We start from the raw sequence: 25,534 nt of genomic DNA on the forward strand, positions 1-25,534 counted from the left end.
GAACAAAGCAAGAGCCTATCAGAAGTAGAAAGATAATGTACATGGAAAGAAAATGTAGTAGGAAGCTTAACGAGTCTTTTCTGGACTTGGGATGAGACACATGTAACCTCAGATGCTAAAGTGAGGTTGCCTAGCTAAAACCACAGAACTATTAGGAAATGGAGAAACCCAATTTTCTGACCCTTTCCTATTACTCTCCTCTAGCCATCTTTGTGAGATTAGTTAGCACAAGGAATGTGTTGGAAGAGGCTGTCAGCTTAGCAGATGGATGTGCTGTGGCGTCGCCCTCCAGCCTCGGTTGTCACTAGGAGCGAAGTGGGAGTGTCATTTCCCCCTCGAGCTAAGTAACATAAGAAGCAAAACAGCTGCTGCAGAGTACAGATGCTTACTTCTCACATACCAGCTGGATGCTGTTGAGCTTCAGAATTTTGTAGGATGACCCAGTCCCACACTATGCTACTAGAGCAGAGACCAAAATAGTTTTTGAAGACATACCATACTTCTAAATCTTGGTGGATAACCCTCTTACACTGTTGGTGGGAATGCAAACTAGTACAGCCACTATGGAGAACAGTGTGGAGATTCCTTAAAAAACTGGAAATAGACCTGCCTTATGATCCAGCAATCCCACTGCTGGACATACACACTGAGGAAACCAGAAGGGAAAGAGACACGAGTACCCCAATGTTCATCGCAGCACTGTTTATAATAGCCAGGACATGGAAGCAACCTAGATGTCCATCAGCAGATGAATGGATAAGAAAGCTGTGGTACATATACACAATGGAGTATTATTCAGCCATTAAAAAGAATACATTTGAATCAGTTCTAATGAGGTGGATGAAACTGGAGCCTATTATACAGAGTGAAGTAAGCCAGAAAGAAAAACACCAATACAGTATACTAACACATATATATGGAATTTAGAAAGATGATAACAATAATCAATAACCCTGTGTACGAGACAGCAAAAGAGACACTGATGTATAGAAGTCTTATGGACTCTGTGGGAGAGGGAGAGGGTGGGAAGATTTGGGAGAATGGCATTGAAACATGTAAAATATCATGTATGAAATGAGTTGCCGGTCCAGGTTCGATGCACGATACTGGATGCTTGGGGCTGGTGCACTGGGACGACCCAGAGGGATGGAATGGGGAGGGAGGAGGGAGGAGGGTTCAGGATGGGGAACACATGTATACCTGTGGCGGATTCATTTTGATATTTGGCAAAACTAATACAGTTATGTAAAGTTTAAAAATAAAATAAAATTTAAAAAATTATATATAAATAACAGATAAAAAAAGAAAAAAAAAAAGAAAAGTGAAATAATATTGTGGGCAAAGCAGACACTACAGAAGGTAGGTTTGAATAGGCTTGCTGGGATCAGAGCTGATAAAGCTGCCTGCTAGTAGGAGATAGGATACTCTCCAAAGAACCCAAAGTACTCATGAGAGAAAGAAACAGGATGTGGACAAATGCCATCTCGTGGGGCACTCAATATTTGCTTGAGAACCACAAACTGCAACACCTGAAGTGGATGTCCACCTTCTTTTCTGACCTGGGAGTTGGAATAGAATTTGGAGGTCAGAGATTAAGTAGAAAGAAGCAAGAAAAGAGAAATCATAACCCTTTAGTCAAGCCTGCACTAGGATAGAGGGACAGAAGCATAGAACTGGATATGAGATGCAAGTTTTTATTAAGCTAAAATGGAATTCTTTAATACCTGAAAAATGAGACTGTCCTAATACCTAAAAATCTTTAGATAATACTTGGGCCTGAAGCCAGACTTGAGATGAAGCATACTGGAAAACAATGGTGGGAGAAGAATAAAACTTATTAATATGTTTAAACTCTACCAAGTTCAGCATGTTTAATAAACCAGTTACCTAGCTATAACATGATATAGTACAGAAACTGCTAAGGCTAGAAAATATATTTATCTGATTGTTTATTTGATACTCATATTTATTTGGTTGAGCATTAACCTCTTAAATGTAAGTATATATTTTCCTTGTTTGGCCAAAAATTGTTGTTTAGTTGCTCAGTCGTGTCCGACTCTTCGTGACCCCATGGAGTGTAACCTGCCAGACTCCTCTGTTGATGGGATTCTCCAGGCAAGAATATTGGAGTGGGTTGCCATTTCCTTCTCCAGGGATATTCCCAACCCAGGAATCAAACCTTGTCTCCTGCATTGGCAGGTGGACTCTGTACCGCTGAGCCACCAGGTAACCCCTCTTTGGCCAAAAATATATGTGACATTTTCCATATTAACATCCAAAGAGAATGACAGGACAGAATATAATGCAATAAGAAACTGAAAAGTTATTGAATTTGCAACAACTTGCAAGTTGTTTCATTTCCTTTTGTTATAAGAACCCCCTCCCCCTCCCCGCCCCCCCCCCCCCCCCCCCCCCCCCCGCAAAAAAAGAGGCTACATGTTGCAACAATATCACAATCCACTATGGATGAGGCTCAGTTTAGTTCAGTTCACTTCAGTCACTCAGTGGTGTCTGACTCTTTGTGACCCCATGAATTGCAGCACGCCAGGCCTCCCTGTCCATCACCAACTCCTGGAGTTCACTCAAACTCACGGGTATCGAGTCAGTGATGCCATCCAGCCATCTCATCCTCTGTCATCCCCCTTTCCTCCTGCCCCCAATCCCTCCCAGCATCAGAGTCTTTTCCAATGAGTCAACTCTTCCAAGGTACTGGAGTTTCAGCTTTAGCATCATTCCTTCCAAAGAACACCCAGGACTGATCTCCTTTAGAATGAACTGGTTGGATCTCCTTGCAGTCCAAGGGACTCTCAAGAGTCTTCTCCAACACCACAGTTCAAAAGCATCAATTCTTCGGCGCTCAGCTTTCTTCACAGTCCAACTCTCACATCCATACATGACTATTGGAAAAACCATAGCCTTGACTAGATGGACCTTTGTTGGCAAAGTAATGTCTCTGCTTTTGAATATGTTATCTAGGTTGGTCATAACTTTCCTTCCCTCAGCCGTGTCCAACTCTTTGTGACCCCATGGACTCCAGCACACCAGACCTCCCTGTCTATCACCAACTCCTGGACTTTACGCAAACTCATGTCCATTGAGTTGGTGATGCCATCCAACCATCTCATCCTGTGTTGTCCCCTTCTTCTCCTGCCTTCAATCTTTCCCTAGCTGGATAAAAAAAAAAGCAGCATAGAGAGGCCTTACATGGAGGTGAGGAGGGGCTTGCAGCAAAGACGCACTCTGTACTGTGCACCACACTTTAAAAGTCTCTCTTGACTCCCTGACCACTCAGTTGGGCTGAGAGACCAGGCTGGATGATGCAGTCTACTGTGGAGACCTCTCAACAGCATGGTGTCTTGAAGAAGCCCACTACAAGCCAAGACACTAGATGATGCTTACTATGTTGACAAACATATATTTAATCTGAAAATTTTCCTCTATATGAAAATGGCAACTCATGCATGACCACTATTGTTTAAATTTCTATTTAATAAAGTAATAATATTTAAATTCATGATAAAAAATAATATTAATAACTCGCTAGTGTTAAGCACTTACCATGTGTGCCAAGCTCTTCACCTGCATTATCTTATTTAATGCAATAGTCGAAGGGAGTAGATTGCTATATAATTTCTATTTTACAAGTGAGAAAATTGACCCCTGAACAGTGCATACAGCTTACCTATGTTTATTGCTAGTAAGTGGCAGAGAAGACCATTAATCCAGATCTGCCTAACTCTGAACCTGAAACTATTAATTATAGGTATTAAGCAGCACCTTCTTTTATTTCTTTCTCTATCAATTCATTACAACTTGAAATAAAAAAGCAAATATTGAGATTAATATCAAGAGCTTTGATAATAGAAATTTTATACAACAGAGAAAACCAAATCTTTCTAAATTTTAGGTTACATAGTGAACACAATCTTTTCTCCTTTGCGTCTATCTTTCAACAATTGCTGTTATAAATATGTAACTTACAGAATATTAAGGTTCAATTAAATAAGAGAATTGTTCAATTAAAAGAGAATTGCTGTTGCTAAATTCATATTTACATATTTTGTTATTTCTATGAGAATGTATATTTCAAATTCATTTCTTAAAGTAAGATTTTTCTCTCTTGATTATTATCTTTTTAAATGGTAGAAAAAGATTCCCACTATTCAATACAAATTTACATAGTAATTTAAAGATTGTAACCCATTTTCAAAATTAAACACAGAGTTATATCTACCCATCTCTCTCTCTCTCTGTTGCTAACTCACTAAAACTTGTAAGAAAATTGAACTATAAATAAATAAATATAAACATACATTAAAGTGTAAATATATACAGGTACACATTGCTTTTCAAAAGTTTGCTTTACAGCACTTTGTTTTATCTACATTAGTAACTGCTTCACTAACTGAAAGAAGTCTGAAGAGAGTTTCACTTCTACGAAAAAAGGTGAAAAATGAAAACTGAAATGAGAATTTCAAAGAAATTGAGCACTAAATGAAATGAAAAGTCTTCACTCGATGGCATTTTGACTTACAAAATTTTCATAGGAATGCCTTTCTTTTGTATAGCTGGGGAAACCTGTATTTGTATGACTATTTTGACATCCTAATTATAATAAGTTGACTAAACCAATTTATCTTATATTTATTGACTACTAAGAGTATTTTGATGACTATAAAATTCAAAATGTATCCTATAAGATATTGCAAAGAAAATTTAACTTTTTGGGACATGTGGACAAGAAACAATCTAAGGTAAAAATGCTTTACTAAAAGTGCTTTGGGTTTAGAATATTCTAGTAAAGAGGAGAATTTAAAGGGACATAAAGCTTTCAACTCAATATCCTGAGTGTGAGACCTTTTCTCTTCCAAGCAGCTCCATTGCTTTTCAAAGATTACTTGGTCCATTAGAACAGCGTCGTCTTTTAAAATACAGGACATGTACTCAATAGAGGCAGAGTGCATCACTTGAGAAGATGTCTCAGGATGTTGGTGTCCCTTTTAATCTGTGCTGCCTGACAAAACAGGGACAAAACTCAACACTTGGTTCAACACCATTAGTAGCTCTAGCCTTGTGTGTTACCAAAGCATAAGAAGCATAAAGTGCACAGTATAGCCTTTCTCCACTCATTTTCAGAAAAGAGTATTTCATGCATTTTCATGCTATTTCTCTTCTCTTCCATAAGATTTTAATGGACTATAGTATGTCATGTATATAGAACTCATGATAAAATGGAGAGACAGGTACTATATAATGGAAGTAGCAGCAGAAATAGATGAGGGGCAAATCTTTTAAAATGCATCATCTGAATACGATTTAGCTTGAAATGTGACAGTGTTATGTTAAAGTACTTTTTAATAGCACAAAGAGATTTATACTATTGAAAGTCTAAAAGGATTAGTCATCCCAAATGGATTATTTATTTTTGAAATGAATATTTATAGAGAGCATCTGAATTAGGCAGTAATCTTTGCCTTTGTTTAAACACAATTAACAATATGCAAAGTAAGGCAGTGCTTTTTAGAAAATATGTGAGCCTAAGTACTAATGTTGGCAGTCATTTCAATATCTGCACAGTGAGTACATAAAATGAGGAACAACTAACCTGTTATACTCTTAATTAATGAACACCTGTACACAATGAAAGCATGGCTGATTTTATGAATGCATGGAAATACAACCAAGCAATTAATGTTTAATTTAAAATTCACACTATTGAAAATGTAGCAAGAAAAAACAACTTGTAATTGGCAAAGCACAAAAGCAGAAAGTTGGATTTTTCTGTGAATGAATCTTTTCCAATGTATTAGGCTACTCTATTTTTATTTTTTTTGGTGCTTAATTTTTATATGAAAAGAATTTGAACATCTTTTAAATGATTATTCTCACTTTATGAGAATTATTGTAATTCTCACATTATGTAATGATTATTCTCACTTTCTGATTCTTTTCTTTCTTTCTGTTTTTAAAGAATGAGACAGTGTGTTTTAGAGAAAGAACCAACACTTTTGATAGTTTATTATAAACTGCATTCGATTTCTAAGAAGTCACAAGTCACATCTTTTGGTCCAATTCAATGATTGTGATACAAAATGTACGCATTTCATTCTTAGTCCCCTATGTACATGTTTCTCTGACCTCGGTCCTGGTGTGGGTGGCAGCATATAAAGGAAAGGAAACTAACAGTTATTTTTAATCTTTCAACAAAGACATAGTACCAGTGCCAGACATTGTTCAAGGTGAACAATAAAACAGTGAACAAAAAAGACAAGATTCTCACCCTTACTGTACTTATACTGTAATGATTGAGATTCATGTTATCACTGAGTGTAAAGGCATTAATGTTCCTCCCTCTTGTATCTGTAATCTACCCCCTCTTCATTTCTCTATTGTTTTAATTATTCTCATCAACATTGTTGATATTTGTGTTTGCCTAAACTAGTCCCTTACCAAATATGTTTTACATACAATTTAATAGGGTCATAAAGGATAAATCTCAATAAGACTTTGTCCAAAGTAATCAAAACTCTATTAACAACTTTTTAATTCTGCTTCTTTCAAGTATTAAACAAGATACCTTAAAATTTGTTTTTAAATAAAGCTGTTAATCTTCCTTATGTGGTCTTTATAAACATTCTGTCAGAGACACATTATTCTAAATGACTAGAAGCATGCTGGTGTTTTCTAAGTTGGTCAAGTTAAGGCAAAATTTGTCTTTTCAAAGTATAATTTATAGCAGGTCAGGTGGTGAAGGCAGCATAAAGAATTTTAAGAAAGTGCCTATAATTGGAGATAACTGCTAACACTGGAGAAAAAAAGGGTGAGCCAATCTATTCTGAATTTTTCGGACCTGCTATATTGAATGAGTACATAATTAGAAGAAGAAACTAACATCTTCACTTAACCTGAAGATAAGTGCAAGGGTTGGGGAGAAATTTAAGCATCTAGATGTTCAAGCTGGTTTTAGAAAACGCAGAGGAACCAGAGACCAAATTGCCAACATCTGCTGGATCATCGAAAAAGCAAGAGAGTTCCAGAAAAACATCTATTTCTGCTTTACTGACTATGCCAAAGCCTTTGACTGTGTGGATCACAATAAACTGTGGAAAATTCTGAAAGAGATGGGAATACCAGACCACCTGACCTGCCTCTTGAGAAATTTGTATGCAGGTCAGGAAGCAACAGTCAGAACTGGACATGGAACAACAAACTGGTTCCAAATAGGAAAAGGAGTACGTCAAGGCTGTATATGGTCACCCTGCTTATTTAACTACATCATGAGAAACGCTGGGCTGGAGGAAGCACAAGCTGGAATCAAGATTGCCTGGAGAAATATCAATAATCTCAGATATGCAGATGACACCACTCTTATGGCAGAAAGAGAAGAGGAACTAAAGAGCCTCTTGATGAAGGTGAAAGAGGAGACTGAAAAAGTTGGCTTAAAACTCAACATTCAGAAAACGAAGATCATGGCATCCAGTGCCATCACTTCATGGGAAATAGATGGGAAAACAGTGGAAACAGTGTCAGACTTTATTTTTGGGGGCTCCAAAATCACTGCGGTGACTGCGGCCATGAAATTAAAAAACGCTTACTCCTTGGAAGAAAAGTTATGACCAACCTAGATAGTATATTCAAAAGCAGAGACATTACTTTGCCAACAAAGGTCCATCTAGTCAAGGCTATGGTTTTTCCAATAGTCATGTATGGATATGAGAGTTGGACTGTGAAGAAGGCTGAGTGCAGAAGAATTGATGCTTTTAAACTGTGGTGTTGGAGAAGACTCTTGAGAGTCCCTTGGACTGGCAAGGAGATCCAACCAGTCCTTTCTGAAGGAGATCAGCCCTGGGATTTCTTTGGAGGGAATGATGCTGAAGCTGAAACTCCAGTACTTTGGCCACCTCATGCGAAGAATTGACTCATTGGAAAAGACTCTGATGCTGGGAGGGATTGGGGGCAGGAGGAGAAGGGGATGACAGAGGTTGAGATGGCTGACTCGATGGACTTGAGTCTCAGTGAACTCCGGGAGTTGGTGATGGACAGGGAGGCCTGGCGTGCTGCGATTCATGGGGTCGCGAAGAGTTGGACACGACTGAGTAATTGAACAGAACTGAACTGAACTGAGACCTGTATTTGTGGATAAAAGGAGAAAAAGTTCTGAAAACAAATAAAATGAAATTATTATCTTAAAGGAAATAGTTTTATGATGTCCAGGTAAATGAATTTGGAAAGATTACACTAAAGCAATAATGGTTAATTCAAATTGCTTTAAAAGTGATTATTTGCTGTATTACTCAAGGAACAAAAACCAGGGCTCTGTGACAACCTAGAGGAGTGGGATGGATTGGGAGGTGGGAGGGAGGTTCAAGAGGGAGGGGAAATATACATATACATGTATGACTGATCCATGTCATGTATGGCAGAAGCCAACACAATATTGTAAAGCAATTATCCTTTAATTAAAAATAAGTAAATTTTTAAAAAGCTATTAAGGAGCATACCCAATAGAATTCTGACTCTAATATTCTTACCTGCTTCATTTGTGCGGATCATTCGAGATGGAGTGCTTGGGTCTCCAGTCCCAATTGGATTGGTGGCCACCACTCTGAATTCATATTCTACCCAGGGGTTCAGCTCCACCGCCATGGCTGACTCCATGTCCCCTGTTATGATTTCTGGGACTATGGAGAGGAAGGAAATTTCATGTCATTAGGTGAACTTTATTTTCTTGGGCTCCAAAATCACTGCAAATTGTGACTGCAGCCATGAAATTAAAAGACACTTCCTCCTTGGAAGGAAAATTATGACCAATTAGACAGCATATTGCAAAGCAGAGACATTACTTTGCCGACAAACTTCCATCTAGTCAAAGCTGTGGTTTTTCAAGTAGTCACATATGGATGCGAGAGTTGGCCCATAAAGAAAGCTGAGTGCCAAAGAATTGGTATTTTTCAACTGTGGTATTGGAGAAGACTCTTGAGAGTCCCTTGAACAGCAAGGAAATCAATCCAGTCAATCCTAAAGGAAATCAGCCCTGAATATTCATTGGAAGGACTGATGTTGAAGCTGAAGCTCCAATACTTTGGCCATCTGATGCAAATAACTGATTCACTGGAAAATACCCTGATGCTGTGAGGGATTGGGGGCAGGAGAAGGGGATGACAGAGGACGAGATGGCTGGAGAACATCACTGACTCTGGACATGAGTTTGAGCAAGCTCCAGGAGTTGGTCATGGACAGGGAAGCCTGGTGTGCTGCAGTCCATGGGGTCGCAAAGAATTGGACACAACTGAGCAACTGAACTGAATTGAACTGAGGTGAACTAGAAATGCTTATATATTGCAATCAAAGATATTATGCCCTGACAGACATGACAGGCTTCTGCATATACCCTTATATCACATGGTCATGTGTCACTTCCAGTCTCATCAGTAAAACAAAAATCAGTCTTCAGAAGTAAGCAGTAGCACATGTCAAAGTCTGTTATAGTTAGAATTCTTTCATCTCATCTTTACATATAGATTGACACAACACAACTTGCCATTTTCTACACTAAAATCTTTTTTGTCAACCCTTCAACCCCAGAGAAGATGCCAACCAGTGCTCCAATTTAAGCAAACAGTTCTTGTATTTCTAGGGAAATTTCTTGAGCAGTTTGCCTCTCCCAGTTCTGCCAAACATGCTCAGCCACTTGGCAGTTCCAAGCAGTGGTTTAAGAATATATCTCTCTAATTTAAAAACTCCAGTTTGTGGTTTCCAAGTGGAAGTTCTGAACTCTCCTTGGAGTGACTTTTGTACTACATTTAGATTTTTATTAAAACATAAAACTGTGTGTCAATATAATTACCACATAATAAAGCATTTTTACCTAGTGTTTATGCTCTAGCTGGGACTGCTTTTCTTGTTCCCTCTTCTCTGCTGTCTAGGAAATATTTCTGGAAGAACATTTGTTCCAGAGGTGAAAGTGCGGAAAGTGCAAAACCTCCCTATGAAGTGCAAACATCCTCTGAATTTATAGCTGCCCTGATTTCTGTTTAAGCATGGCAGGGCAGTATTGGGGAGGGGAGAGGCTTTTGATTTGATGACGCTGTAGACTTTTACTACAAGGTGAAATAAAATGCATCTTGCATTTCCCATGAAAATCTCTCTTGAAATGCAACAAGAGAATGTTACTAAATAATCAGTTCAGTGAAAGGTGAATGCTCAGAGCATAGGCAGTGTGGGCTGCCTGACCCATCTCACAGCCCTACAGAGCTGACTTTTTAAAGCACTGAAGTGAAAACATGAAAAAAATGTCTGTCCTCTTTTGCTGCACTGGCAAATGAGCAACATCCTTGAAGTCTGAGTGGTACAGGATTAAGGCCACTGTTCAGTACACCATTTGGCAGAATTCTGAGCTGTGTCTGCCAAACATAAAGGTGGGAAGAAGAGATACCAAGACACTCAGCTCTCTCAAGACCCAAGAACAAACTGATTCACCAGTACTTGCCTTGGGTCCATCAGGACCTACTGTTTCATTGACTTCTGTTTAATGTCAGTCACTCCAAGCAACTCCAGACATAGAGGTCATCCCTCATCCTTTACTCTAATCCCTATAGAATTCTGTCTGTCTCAATTGCCATCCTTCCCTAACATTTAAATGCCTTGAACTGAACTAAACCCTTATTGCATTAGAGGAAGGATGCAAAGATAAACAAGATGCTATACCTGATCTCCACACCCTACACCCCATGCTCATAGTCTGGGTGAAAAGACCAGAGGGAACCACAATACCATGTATAGTAAACATCAAACTCATGAAAAAAAAAAACAAACCTGTGACTATGATCTTTGGAATTCATAATCCATCACTAGCAAAATCCCCATGTCCGCATCCTTCTTCCATCAACTTTCTTCGAACGTTTTACTCCAGGAGAAAACTGAGTCCCCTCTGAGGCAACTTCATGCCTCTCAAGGTGTAGCCCTCTTAAAATACTGTATAGAAGAGTAACCAGTCCAGCTCAGTTGTGTCTCTCTCCTACCCGCTCCCTTCCCCTGCCAAGGTCTCTAATACAGGCATGTAGATATTTTTCCACTTAAAAACAAAACAAAATTCTTTAAAATTTTTCTTGCCTTCCAACCTTCACCCATTCTCTATGTTTCTTTTACAGCAAAGCTTCTTGAGAGTTATTAATATTTGTCCCTTATTTGCTGTCTTCATTTATTCTCTTTTAATTCACTCTTGAAACTTCCTGAGTGGTGCAGAGGTAAAGTATCTCCCTACCAAAGCAGGAGTTGCAGGAGACATAGGTTTGATCCCTGGGTGGGGAAGATCCCCTGGAGGAGGGAATGGCTACCCACTTGAGTATTCTTAACTGGAAAATTCCATGGACAGAGGAGCCTGGTGGGCTACAGTTGATGGGGTCACAAAGAGTCAGACCTGACTGAACACACACACATACACACACACACACACACACACACACACACACACACATTCACTCTCGGACTCACTGCAGTTAGGCTCTCACCTCCAGCAATCCACCGCTCCCGTCGAGATCACCAGTGGCCTCCAATTCTAAAACACTGTGCTCACGTCTCTGTTCCTTATTTTATTTGTTCCAACATCATGCTTCGACACAGTTAATCATTCTCTGCTCTTTGAAATGCTTTTCAAAACTTCCGCTCCTCTTGTTTCCAATTATGCCTCTTCAGTCTGCGTTGCTACTTTCTTTTTATCTTCCATATGCACCACAGTTCTACTAACTGCCTTTTCTTTTTTATTGTACTCTAAGGTGATCGTATCCAGTCTCATGGTTCTAAATGCCTTCTGTATGCTGATGGCTGTAACATTTTCAGCTATGAACTTCCTCCCTAGACTCCAAATTCATATGCCCTCTAATCTATTAAACATTTCCATTTAGATAGAGTTAATCTTAATTTCCTCCCCTACTTCTGCAGTATTCCTTATTCGGTGAATGACAATTGCTATATCCCAAACTTTGAGACATCCTGTATTTCTACTTTTTTTCTCTTGTCCCACTCCAATTCAAAAGCAAATTATGACATTTCTGACTTCAGAGTGTTTTGATTTTTTCACTTCCACTTGCAGTAAGACTTCTTAAAATAGTTGTCTACATTAACTTTTCCCCCATTTTCTCTTGAGCCGATTCTTATGAGTCTTTAGTCCTTAAAATTTTACTATAACTTCTAGTATCAAGCTCATGAATGACCTCTGGTTTGTTTAAATCAATGATCAATTCTCATTCCTCATAATAGTTGCCAAATCAGAAGCATTTGACCCAGTTGATTACTTTCTCTTCCTTGCTAGATTTTATTCTTTTGTCTGTCAGGATGTCACATTTCTTTTTCCAAAACTAAATGGCTGCTTACTCTCTATATCTTTTGGTTTAATCCTTTTCCACAACCTCTTACTATTGGAATGCTTGAGGGCTCAATTTTCATACTCCTGTTTTCTTTGTTTTATGCTTATATCCTTGGAGAGTGCATTCAGTCTTATGGCATTAAATGCAACTTATATGCCAATAATTTCCTAATTTATATCTTCATTCTAAACCTCACTCTTAAACTCTAGTCTCATACATCTAGGTGCCCTTTGATCTCCCTAAAGTCCTAGTCTCCAAGTACAGTTATACAGGGGTTAGGATTTCGACATACTAATTTTGGGGAGATACAAATCAGTCCAAAACAGGCAGGTAGTGATTTAAAATATTTTAAAATTTAAATATATTTTTAATACACTTGATGTACAACACTATGTTACATTTCAGGTGTATTACATAATGATTTGACCTTTGAGTACATTCTGAAATGACTGCCATAGTATGTCTAGTAACCATGTGTCCCCAAACAAATATATTACAATATTACTAACCATACTGTTACTCTTATGCTGTATATTACATGCTTATAACTTGTTTATTTATAATTGGAGGTTTGTACCTCTTAATCTCCTTCACTTACTTTACATCCCCCAACCATAACCTTCTGATAACACCAGTCTATTCTCTATATCTAAGAATCTGTTTTCATTTTGTTTTGTTTGTTTGTTTGGTGAATTTCACATATAAGTGAGATCATGTGGTATTTGATTATTTCGTTAGCATAAGACCCACCAAACCCATCCATGTTATCAAATGGCAAGATTCCATTTTTATTATAGCTGAGCAATATTCCATTGTGTGTGTGTTTATACCAAATATTCATTATCCATCTATCAATGAACACTTAGATTGCTTCTGTATCTTGGCTATTGTAAATAATGCTTCAATGGATATTGGAATGCATACATCTTTTTGAGCTAGTGTTTTTATTTTATTTGGATAAATACCCCAAAGTAGGATTTCTGGATTGTTTAGTACTTCAATTTCTGAATTCTTTTGAGAAAGTTATCACTGTTTCCATAGTGGCTATACCAACTTACATTCCTATGAAGAGTGCACAAGATTTTCCTTTTTTCCATATGCTCATCAGCATTTCTTATTTATTGCCTTTTCACTAAAAACAATTCTCATAGGTGTGAGGTAATAGCTCATTGCAGTTTTGACATGCATTTCTCTGTGATTAGTGATGATGAGCATCTTTTCATGTGTCTGTGCCCATCTCTATGTCTTCTCTGGAAAAATGTCTATTCAGATCCTCTGCCTATTTTTTAATTAAGTTTAACATTGTTGATGATGAGTTGTATGAGTTCTTTCTATATTTTGTATATTAACCCCTTATTAGATGTATGATTTGCAAATATCTTCAAATAGTTCAATAAACTACCTTTTTGTTTTGTTGATAGTTTCCTTTGCTATGCTAAAGTTTTTAGTTTGATGTAGTCCCATTTGTTTATTTTTGCTTTTGTTGCCCTTACCTGAGAAGATAGATCCCCAAAAATATTGTCTCATGCTGAAGAGCATATTATATTTTCTTCTAGGAATTTTATGGTTTCATTTAAGTCTTTAATCCATTTAGAGTTAATTTTTTTGAATATGGTGTGAGAAAGTAGTCCAATTTGATTCTTTTGTATGAAGCTGTTCAGTTTTCCAAGCATTATTTACTGAAAAAGTTTTTCTTTCCCCATTTTAATTCTTGCATCATTTATCATAGATTAATTGACCATATGTGTATGGGTTTATTTCTGGGCTCTCATTTCCATACTATTTTGATTACTGTAGCTTGGAAGTACATTTCAAAATCAAGGAACATGATACCCCAGCTTTTTGTTTTCTTGTTCAATTGTTTAGGCTATTTGGATGTTTTGTGTTTCCATACAAATTTTAGAAGTTATTTGTTCTAGATCTATGAAAAATGCCATTGGTATTTTGATAGATACTGGATTGAATCTGTAGATTGCCTTAGGTAGTTTGGTTATTTTAACAATATTAATTCTTTCATTAAATCATTTTCTATGTATAGTATAGTATTATGTCATCTGAAAACTGAGTTTTACATACTTACCAATTTGGATTCCTTACATTTATTTTTTTGCCTAATTGTTATGGCTAGGACTTCCATAAAAGTGGTATAAGTGGCATTCTTGGTTTGTTCCTGATCTTAGAGGGAATGCTTTCAGATTTCCACCACTGAATTTTATGTTAGCTGTGGGCTTGTCATATATAGATTTTACTATGTTGAGGCATATTTCCTCTATAGCTATTTTGTTGAGAATTTTTGTCATAAATGAATGTTGAATTTTGTCAAAAGCCTTTCTGTACCTATTTTGATGATTATATGACTTCTATTCTTCAATTATTTAATGTGTTATATATCACAAGGATTGATATGGGAATATTGGATCATCTGTGCATTCCTGGTATAAATCCCACTTGATTTTGGTGTGTAATTCTATTTATGCATTGTTCAATTCAGCTTGTTAATATTATGTTGAGGATTTTTGAATGTTTTCATCAGTGATATTGGCATATATTTTTCTTTTCTGTATTTTTTTTAATCTAGTTTTAAAATCAAGGTGATGCTTCCCTCACAGAATGATTTTGGAAGTGTCTTTATCTCTCAATTTTTTGGATAGTTTGAGAAGAATGGGTGTTAACACTCCTTTAAATTTTTGGACTTCTGAGGTGGCACTAGTGGTAAAGACCTGCCAGCCAGTGCAGGAGACATAAGAGACATGGGTTTGATCCCTGGGTTGAGAGGATCCCCTGGAGGAGGGCATGGCAACCACTCCAGTATTCTTGCCTGGAGAATCTCATGAACAGAGGAACCTGGCAGGTTACAGTCCATAGGGTCACAAGAGTCAGACATAAGTGAAGTGACTTACTTAGCATGCAAGTATGAACATACATCAGCAGATCAATGCATTTTTTCTTTAAAAAAAATATTTTATTAATTTTTTGGCTCTGCAGGCTCTTAGTTTCTTGATCAGGGATCTAACCCACAGCTTCTGCACTGGAAGTGAGGACTCTTAACCACTGGACAGCCTGGGAAGTCTCCAGCCTTTAGCTATTTAGTAGTATATTGTTTACCATCCATGTGTTTGTGTTTTTTTTGCAATTTTTATCTTGTAGTTGATTTCTTATCTTAAGTCATTGTAGTTGGAAAAGTGCTCAGTATGATTTAATTCTTCAAAAATTTGTGCTGTGGTCTAGCATGTGGTTTATCCTGGCGAATAATATATGTGTGCTTCAAGAGAATGTGTTTTCTGCTATTTTGGATGGAATGCTCTGTAGATATCGATGAATCCACATGGTGTAATGTATCATTTAAGGACAGTGTTTCCTATTGATTTCCTGTCTGGAAGCTGAGTCCATTAATATAAGTAAAATCTTCAAATCCTCACTACTATTGTGTTACTGCCAAGTTTTCCTTTATTTTGCTAATATAGGCTTTATGTATACAAGTGTTCCTGTGTTGTATTTATGTATATATATATATATATTTATATTTATAATTGTTATATTTTCTTTTTGGATTGATCTCTTCAACAGTATAAAATATCTTTGTTTGTCTCTTGTTACAGTCTTTGCTTTAAAGTCTATTTTGTCTAACATAAGTGTTGATACCACAGCTTTCTTTTTGTTTCAGTGTGCATAGAATACTTTTTTCCAGTATGAAAAGGCAAAAAGTTATGACACAGAAAGATGAACTCCCCAGGTCGGTAGTGCCAAATACACTAACTGGAGAAGAGTGGAGAAATAACTCCAGAAAGAATGAAGAGGCTGAGCCAAAGCAAAAACAATGCCCAGTTGTGGATGTGACTGGTGATGGAAGTAAAGTTTGATGCTGCAAAGAACAATATTGTATAGGAATCTGGAATGTTAGGTCCATGGATCAAGGTAAATTGGAAGTGGTCAAACAGGAGATGGCAACAGTGAACATTGACATTTTAGGAATCAGCGAAATAAAATGGAGGGGAATGGGTGAATTTAACTCAGATGACCATTATACATATTACTCTGGGCAAGAATCCCTTAGAAAAAATGGACTAGCCTTCATAGTAAAAAAAAAAAAAAAATGAGTTCAAAATGCAGTACCTGGGTGCAATCTCAAAAATAACAGAATGATCCCTGTTCATTTGCAAGGCAAACCCCTCAGTATCACAGTAATCCAAGTCTATGCTCCAACCACTAACTCCAAAGAAGCTGAAGTTGAACAGTTCTATGAAGACCAACAAGACCTTCTAGAACTAACACTAAAAAAAAAAAAAAAAAAAAAAAAAAAAGATGTCTTTACAAGATAGGGGAATGGAATGCAAAAGTAGGAAGTCAAGAGATACATGGAGTAGCAGGTAAGTTTGGCCTTAGAGTACAAAATGAAGCAGGGCAAAGACTAACAGAGTTTTGCCAGGGAAATACTTTGATTATAGCAAAAACCCTCTTCCTAAAACACAAGAGATGATTTTACACATGGACATCAGCAGTTGGTCAATATCAAAATTAAACTGACTCTATTCTTTGCAGCTGAAGATGGAGAAACTTTATACAGTCAACAAAAACAAGACCAGGACCTGACTGTGGATAAGATAATGAACTTGTTATTGCAAAATTCAGGCTTAAAGAAAGTAAGGAAAACCACGAGACCATTCAGGTATGATCTAAATCAGAACTGTTATAATTATACAGTGGAAGGGACTTCCCTGGTGGCTCAGATGGTAAAGCATCTGTCTACAATGTGGGAGACCCAGGTTCGATCCCTGGTTGGGAAGATCCTCTGGAGAAGGAAATGGCAACCCACTCCACTACTCTTGCTTGGAAAATCCCATGGATGGAGGAGACTGATAGGCTACAGTCCATGGGGTTGCGAAGAGTCAGACACGACTGAGCAACTTCACTTCATACAGTGAAAGTGACAAATAGATTCAAGGGATTAGATCTGACAGACACAGTGCCTGAAGAACTATGGACAAAGGTTCATAACATTGTACAAGGGGCAGTGATCAAAATTATCCCCAAGAAAAAGAAATGCAAAAAGGTAAAGTGGTTGTCTGAGGAGGCCTTAGAAATAGCTGAGAAAAGAAGAGAAGCTAAAGGCAAAGGAGAAAAGGAAAGATATATCCATCTGAATGCACAGTTCCAAAGAATAGCAAGGAGAGATAAGAAAGCCTTTCTCAGTGATCAGTGCAAAAAAGTAGAGGGAAAAGTAAAATGGGAAAGACTAGAGATCTCTTCAAGAAAATTAGAGATACCAAAGGAATATTTCATGCAAAGATGGACACAATAAAGGACAGAAATTGTATGGACATAAAATAATCAAAATATATTACAAAGAGTTGGCAAGAATACACAGAAGAATTAAATAAAAAAGATCTTAATGACCCAGATAACCATAATGGTATGATCACTCACCTAGAGCCAAACATCTTGGAGTGTGAAGTCAAGTGGACCTTATGAAGCATCACCATGAATAAAGCTAATGGAGGTGATGGAATTCCAGCTGAGCCTTTTCAAATCATAAAAGATGATAGTATTAAAGTGCTTCACTCAATATGCCAGGAAATTTGGCAAACTCAGCAGTGACCACAGGACTGGAAAAGGTCAGTTTCCATTCCAATCCCAAAGAAAGGCAATGCCAAAGAATGTTCAAACTACCACACAATTGCACTCATCTCACATGCTAGCAGAATAATGCTCAAATTCTCCAAGCTAGGCTTCAACAGTACATGAACTGAGAAATTCCATATGTAGAAGCTGGATTTAGAAAAGGCAGAGGAACCAGAGACAAAATGGCCAACATCCATTGGATCATAGAAAAAGGAAGATAATTCCAGAAAAACATCTACTTCTGCTTCATTGACTAAGCTAAAGCCTTTGACTGTGTAGATCACAACAATCTGTGAAAAATTCCTCAAGAGATGAGAATTCCAGACCACCTTACCTGCTTCCTAAGAAATCTGTATGTAGGTTAAAAAACAACAGTTAGGACCAGATAGAGAACAAAGGAGTACATCAAGACTGTATATTGTCACCCTGCTTATTTAACTTCTATGCAGAGTACATCATGTGAAATTCCCAGCTGGATGAAGCACAAGCTGGAATCAAGCTTTCTGGGAGAAATATCAATAACCTCAGATATGCAGATGAAACCACCCCTATGGTAGAAAGCAAAGAGGGACTAAAGAGCCTCTTGATGGAAGAGAGGAGAGAGAAGAAGCTAGTTTAAAACTCACCATTCAAAACACGAAGATCATGGCATCCAGTCCCATCACTTCATGGCAAATAGACAGGGAAACAATGAAGACAGTGAAAGACTTTATTTTCTTGGACTCCAAAATCATTGCAGATGGTGACAGCAGCCATGAAGTAAAAGACGCTTCCTGCTTGGAAGGAAAGCTATGACAAGCCTAGACAGCATATTAAAAAGCAGAGACATTACTTTGCCAACAAAGGTCTGTCTAGTCAAAGTTATTTTTCCAGTAGTCATGTGTGGATGTGAGAGTTGGACCATAAAGAAAAGTGAGCACCAAAAAATTGATGCTTTTGAATTGTGGTGTTGGAGAAAACTCTTGAGAGTCCCGTGGACTGCAAGGAGAGCTAACCAGTCCATCCTAGAAATCGGTCTTGAATACTCAGTGGAAGGACTGATGCTAAAGCTGAAGCTACAATACTTTGGCCACCTGATGATGGCCATGATGGCCACCATAACTAACTCATGGAAAAGACCACGATGCTAGGAAAAATTGAAGCCAGCAGAAGTGGACAACAGAGGATGAGGTGGTTGGATGGCATCACTGAATCAATGGACATGAGTTTCAGCAACCTCCAGGAGTTGGTGATGTACAGGGAAGCCTGGTGTGCTGCAGTCTATGGGGTCACAAAGAGTTGGATATTACTGAGTGCCTGAACTGAACTGACCTGACCTTTTTCCATCCCCCCATTTTCAATTTGTTTCTGTAGAACGGATGTGAGTCTCTTGTCAGCATCATATATATGGTTCTTGTTTTATCATTCATTCACTGTATTTCCTTTGATTGGAGCATTAGTCTATTTAAATTTATAATGATTATTGATAAGTATGGAGTTATTATATGGTTTCTTATTTTCTGGTTGTTTCCACAGTTCTTTTTTGTTCTTTTCTCTCTTGTGATTTGATGACTATTTTTAGGTTTATATTTGGATTTCTGTCACATTTTTGTGTGTATTTCTTGTAAATTTTTGATGTGTGATTATCATGATGTTCATATATAAATATATAACTGTATATATGTACATATATATATATACAGTTTTATATACTATATATATAATTAAATTGGTCATCTCTTAAGTTTAAATGCATTTTAACAACTCTGCATTTTCACTCCCTCTAATGTTTAATGTGATTGACACCATTTTATACCTTTTGTTTTATGTGTCCCTTAACAACTTAGTGTTTTCATAAAAGATTTAACTATTTTTGTCTTCAACCTTCCTACTAGGTTTATATGTGATTCAAAGTCACTCAAAGTGTTAGTTGCTCAGTCGTATCTGACTCTTTGCGATCACATGGACTGTAACTTACCAAGCTCCTCAGTCCATTTAATTCCCTGGGCAAGAATAATGGAGAGGGTTGCCATTCCCTTCTCCAGAAAAAAGTGAAAGTGAAAGTCACTCAGTTGTGTCCAGCTCTTTGTGATCCCATGGACTATACAGTCGATGGAATTCTCCAGGCCAGAGTACTGGAGTGGATAGCCTTTCCTTTTCTAGGGGATCTTTCCAGCCCAAGTATTGAACCTCCCTCATGGCAGGTGGATTCTTTACCAGCTGAGCCACTATGGAAGCCTGAGAATACTGGAGTGGGTATCCTATCCTTTCTCCAGGGGATCTTCCCAACCCAAGAATCACCCAGGATCTCCTGCATTGCAGGCAGATTCTTTAGCACCTGAGCTACCAGGGAAGCCCCCCTTCTCCAGGTGATCTTTCCAATCCAGGAATCGGATCCTGGTCTCCTGAATTGTAGGTGGATTCTTTACTGCCTGAGCCACCAGGGAAGCCAAACTTATACATGGTTAGTCTACTACTTTTAAGTTTTTTTGTGTGTTTTAAGGTTTGTGTTTGCCTTTACTATTGAGATTTTCCTTTTTATACTTTTAATATTTCTCAGTCAGTTAGTTCAGATGCTTCACACTCAAGGATGTCTGGCTCTAGGTGAGTGAAAATATATTTTTATTGTGACAATTCATATTTCTAATTGTGGTCTTTTCTACTTTGAGTTATCCCTTTAACATTCCTTGTAAAGCTGGTTTGGTGGTGCCAAACTATTTTAAGTTCTGCTTGTCTGTAAATCTCCTTATCTCTCCTTCACATTTTACTGAGGTCCCCTTTTAGGTACAGTATTCTAGGTTGTACATTTTTTTTTCCTTTCATCATTTTGAATACATCATGCCACTTTTTACCTGCAATATTTCTGCCCAGAAGTCAGCTTCTTTTATTATGTGGATTCTTTTGTAATATGTTTTTCTCTGACTGATTTTAAAATTATCTGTTTATCTTTAATGTCAACATTTAATTATGATGTGTCTTGGTTTCGGATTCTTTGGGTAGATCTTACTTGGGATGCTCTGTGCTTCTGGAAGCCTGCCATTTGTTCCCATTACCAGCTTAGGGAAGTTTTCTGCTATTATTTCTTTAAATGAATTATCTGACCCTTTCTCTCTTCTTTTTCTGGGACCTCTATAATGTGAATGTTAGTAAACTTGGTGTTGTCCCAGAGGTCTCTTAAACTGTCTTTAAAATTATTTTTTTCCTTTTTCTTTTTTCTGGGACCTCTATAATGTGAATGTTAGTAAACTTGGTGTTGTCCCAGAGGTCTCTTAAACTGTCTTTAAAATTATTTTTTCCCTTTTTTTTTTTTTTTCAATTTTGGTAATTTTCACTACTCTGTCTTTAGTTTGATGATTTGTAACTGTGTATTATCTAATATGGCATTGATTTTTTCTTGTATATTTATTTTAGTTATTGTATTTTTCAGCTCTGTTTGGACTTTTTAATATTTTCTATTTCTTTGTTAAAAATATCACTATGTTCATGCACGTTCTTCTGAGTTTAGTGAGCATCTCTGTGAAGAGTACCTTGAATTTCTTACCAAGTAGATTGCTTATCTCCACTTTGTTCAGTTCTTTTTCTAAGATTTTATAAGATTTTGTCTTGTTCCTTGTATTATATTCCTGTCTTCTTATTTTGTCTATTGGTCTATTTATTTCTATATGTTACATAGGTCAGTTACATTCCCTGTCATTGAGAAGTGATCTTAATGTAGGAGATGCCCCCTAGGGCCCAGCAGCACACCCCCTTCAGGTCACTGGAGTATATGATCTAGGGGTATGCCTATTTGGGCTGCATGGCCCAATCCATTGTGGTAGAGCTGACTACTGTGTGTTCTCTGGTAGGCCAGACTAGCTCCCAGTCTGTTTGCCTGTCAAGTACTGCCTCATGACTCCTGGGCTGCTGAGAGAAGGGCAAAGTTTTGAAGTGGTTAGCTGCTCAGTCCAAGAGGGCCCTGAGCTGGTGTTAGCTTCATGGTGGGCAGGTAGTCCCTCATCACTAATAATCTAGAGCAAGGACTCCAAAATATCACTTGCCAGCGTCAATGTGCTGCAGTAGAATGAGCTCCCCAAAATGACTGTGGCCAGTGTCTAAATCTCTAAGGGGAGACTCTGTTGCCTCTGGCTTGTCTAGGAGGCTCTCCAAGATCAGAGTGCCTGACCCAGAATCCTTTAAAATTACTGCCTCTTCACTGGGACTTGAAGGGTTGAGCTTTTGTGCATGCCCTTTGCAAGTGGAGTCCTTGTTCCTATAGCCCCTCCTGCTCTCTGAATGCAAATTCAGCTAGCCTTCAAAGACAGAAGTTCTAGGGACTCTTTTCTGATACAGGATGCCTAGGATGGGGAGCCTACTATAGGGATTGGGATCTTTGCTACTTGGGGAGGACCTCTGCAACTGTGATCACCCTCCCATTTGTGGGTTGCATACCTGGGGTTGTGGGTCTCAACTACACTGTGTCTCTGTCCTCCCTCCCCATCTCTGTTGTGGTTTCTTCTTTATATCTCCAGTTGCAGAAAAATCTCTTCTGCTAGTATTAAAATCATTATATAGATACTTTGGAGAAGGTGATGGCACCCCACTCCAGTACTCTTGCCTGGATAATCCCACGGACGGAGGAGCCTGGTAGGCTGCAGTCCATGGGGTCGCGAAGAGTCAGACACGACTGAGCGACTTCACTTTCACTTTTCACTTTCATGCATTGGAGAAGGAAATGGCAACCCACTCCAGTGTTCTTGCCTGGAGAATCCCAGGGACGGGGGAGCCTGGTCAGCTGCCATCTATGGGGTCACACAGAGTCGGACACGACTGAAGTGACTTAGCAGCATAGATACTTACTCTGTAAATAGTTGTAGTTTTGGTATGCCTGCAGAAAGTGGTGAGTTAAGAATCTTCCTACTTGGCCATCTTTACCACATACGTGTGCATACTTAGTCGCTCAGTCATGTTTGACTCCTTGAAACCCCATGGACTATAGCCTGACAGACTCCTCTGTCCAATGCAATTCTCCAAGCAAGAATACTGGAGTGGGTTGCCATTTCCTACTCCAGAGGAATCTTCCTGACCCAGTTATTGAATCCACATCTCCTACACTGGCAGGACCACTGAGTCACCTGGGAAGCATCTTCACCACACATATCCTGAAATTTTAAACAGAGTGGTCAGTATAAACCTCATTAAGTAAGTACATTTAAGTGAACTTCTGATTGAAGTTTGGATTTAGTTATGCCAGTGTTTAGAAGAAAGCATCCCATGCAGAAGGAATAAGTAGTACAGAAGTATTAGAAGAATTATATGCAGAACATAAGAAGACCAGTGAGTCAGGAGTAGAGCAAGCTTTAGGGAGAATGGTAGAAGATGAGTTTGTAGAGAGATGGAAGGAACAAAGTCATGCGGGATTTGGGCTTCCATCCTAAGACAAATGAATTGATAGTGGGGAATTGGTACTCTGTTATCTTTTAATAGATTAGCTTTAAGTTATGTTGAAAATAGGAATTAGTTAAGGTTAAATGAAATCATAAGGTTGGTGTAATGATCTGATTAGATTACTGTCTTTATAAGAGGAGGCACTGGAAAACTTGTCTCCTCACTCCTCTCTGCCAGGTGAGCACACACCAAGAAAGCTAGTCTCTGTAAGCCAGGGGGACCATCCTTGCCAGGAATCAAACTGAACTGGCCTGACACCTACATCTTGGGATTCTCAGTCTCCAGAACTGTTAGAGAAAATATTTCCTTGTTGTTTAAGCCACCTAGGTAATGATATTTTGTTATGACAGTCCAAGCAGACTAATACACTGTCTCTCCCACAGTACTTCTGATCCTTATATTTCTTAATTTTTTCATACATTAACTTCTCCCAAAAACTATATAACTTATGTTCTTATTACATCCTCTGTTTAATTTTTGTCCTCCCCCATGTGAATTCAATCTCCACAAGGGCAGTAATTTTTTTGTTTGTTTGTTACTCCATATATTCTATGGAGGTTACTTGATATATTTTTGTTAAGTGAATGAAAGGGGAGTTCGGACTGACAGGTATGATCAACAGTTAATTTCTGTTTTAATCTTGATGTAATTATTTCAGATATTATGTTAGAAAATAAAATTAATGTAAAATGTAAAAAAATATACTTCTTCCCAGGCTATATATTAATATATTCATATTCTCTAAGCCATAGCTATTTCTTTGCATTGATCGCTGAGGAAGGCTTTCTTATCTCTCCTTGCTATTCTTTGGAACTCTGCATTCAGATGGTTATTTCTTTCCTTTTCTCCTTTGCTTTTGGCTTCTCTTCTTTTCACAGCTATTTGTAAGGCCTCCTCAGACAGCTATTTTGCTTTTCTGCATTTCTTTTCCATGGGCTTGGTCTTGATCCCTGTCTCCTGTACAATGTCACGAACCTCAGTCCATAGTTCATCAGGTACTCTGTCTATCAGATCTAGTCCCTTAAATTTATTTCTCACTTCCACTGTATAATCATAAGGATTTGATTTAAGTCATACCTGAATGGTCTAGTGGTTTTCCCTACTTTCTTCAATTTAAGTCTGAATTTGGTAATAATGAGTTCATGATCTGAGCCACAGTCAGCTCCTGGTCTTGTTTTTGCTGACTGTATAGAGCTTCTCCATCTTTGGCTGCAAAGAATATAGTCAACCTGATTTCGGTGTTGACCATCTGGTGTTGTCCATGTGCAGAGTCTTCTTTTGCATTGTTGGAAGAGGGTATTTGCTATGACCAGTATGTTCTCTTGGCAAAACTCTATTAGCCTTTTCCCTGCTTCATTCCATACTCCAACCAAATTTGCCTGTTACTCCAGGTGTTTCTTGACTTCCTACTTTTGCATTTCAGTCCCCTATAATGAAAAGGACATCTTTTTTGGGTGTTAGTTCTAAGAGGTCTGTAGGTCTTCACAGAACCTTTCAACTTCAGCTTTAGCATTACTGGTTGGGGCATAGGCTTGGATTACCATGATATTGAATGGTTTGCTTTGGAAACAAACAGAGATCATTCTGTCATTTTTGAGATGGCATCCAAGTACTGCATTTCAGACTCTTTTGTTGACCATGAAGGCAACTCCATTTCTTCTGAGGGATTCCTGCCTGCAGGAGTAGATATAATGGTCATCTGAGTTAAATTCACCCATTCCAGTCCATTTTAGTACACTGATTCCTAGAATGTCAACATTCACTCTTGCCATCTCCTGTTTGAACACTTCCAATTTGCCTTGACTCATGGACCTAACATTCCAGGTTCCTATGCAATATTGCTCTTTACAGCCTTGGACCTTGCTTCTATCACCAGTCACATCCAGAATTGGGTATTGTTTTTGGATTGGCTTCGTCTCTTCATTCTTTCTGGAGTTATTTCTCCATTGATCTCCAGTAGCATATTGGACACCTACTGACCTGGGGAGTTCCTCTTTCAGTATCCTATCATTTTTCCTTTTCATACTGTTCATGGGGTTCTCAAGGCAAGAATACTGAAGTGGTTTGCCATTCCCTTCTTCAGTGGACCACATTCTGTCAGGGTCACCTAACGGGTCACCTCTCCACCATGACCCGTCCATCTTGGG

The 25,534-nt window shown here is 38.1% G+C and overlaps 1 protein-coding gene across 1 annotated transcript in view; it reads right to left on the reverse strand.

Moving 5' to 3' along the window:
- Positions 1-25,534, reverse strand: part of CNTN5 (contactin 5) — a 649,216-nt gene that overhangs the window by 70,459 nt on the left and 553,223 nt on the right. The window contains exon 16 of the mRNA XM_055548167.1: positions 8,532-8,681. Coding sequence (XP_055404142.1) covers positions 8,532-8,681 — 150 coding nt within the window. The remainder of the gene's footprint in view (positions 1-8,531; positions 8,682-25,534) is intronic.

The sequence above is a fragment of the Bubalus kerabau genome, chromosome 15 (assembly GCF_029407905.1).
Source record: "Bubalus kerabau isolate K-KA32 ecotype Philippines breed swamp buffalo chromosome 15, PCC_UOA_SB_1v2, whole genome shotgun sequence".
Taxonomy (NCBI): Eukaryota; Metazoa; Chordata; class Mammalia; order Artiodactyla; family Bovidae; genus Bubalus; species Bubalus kerabau.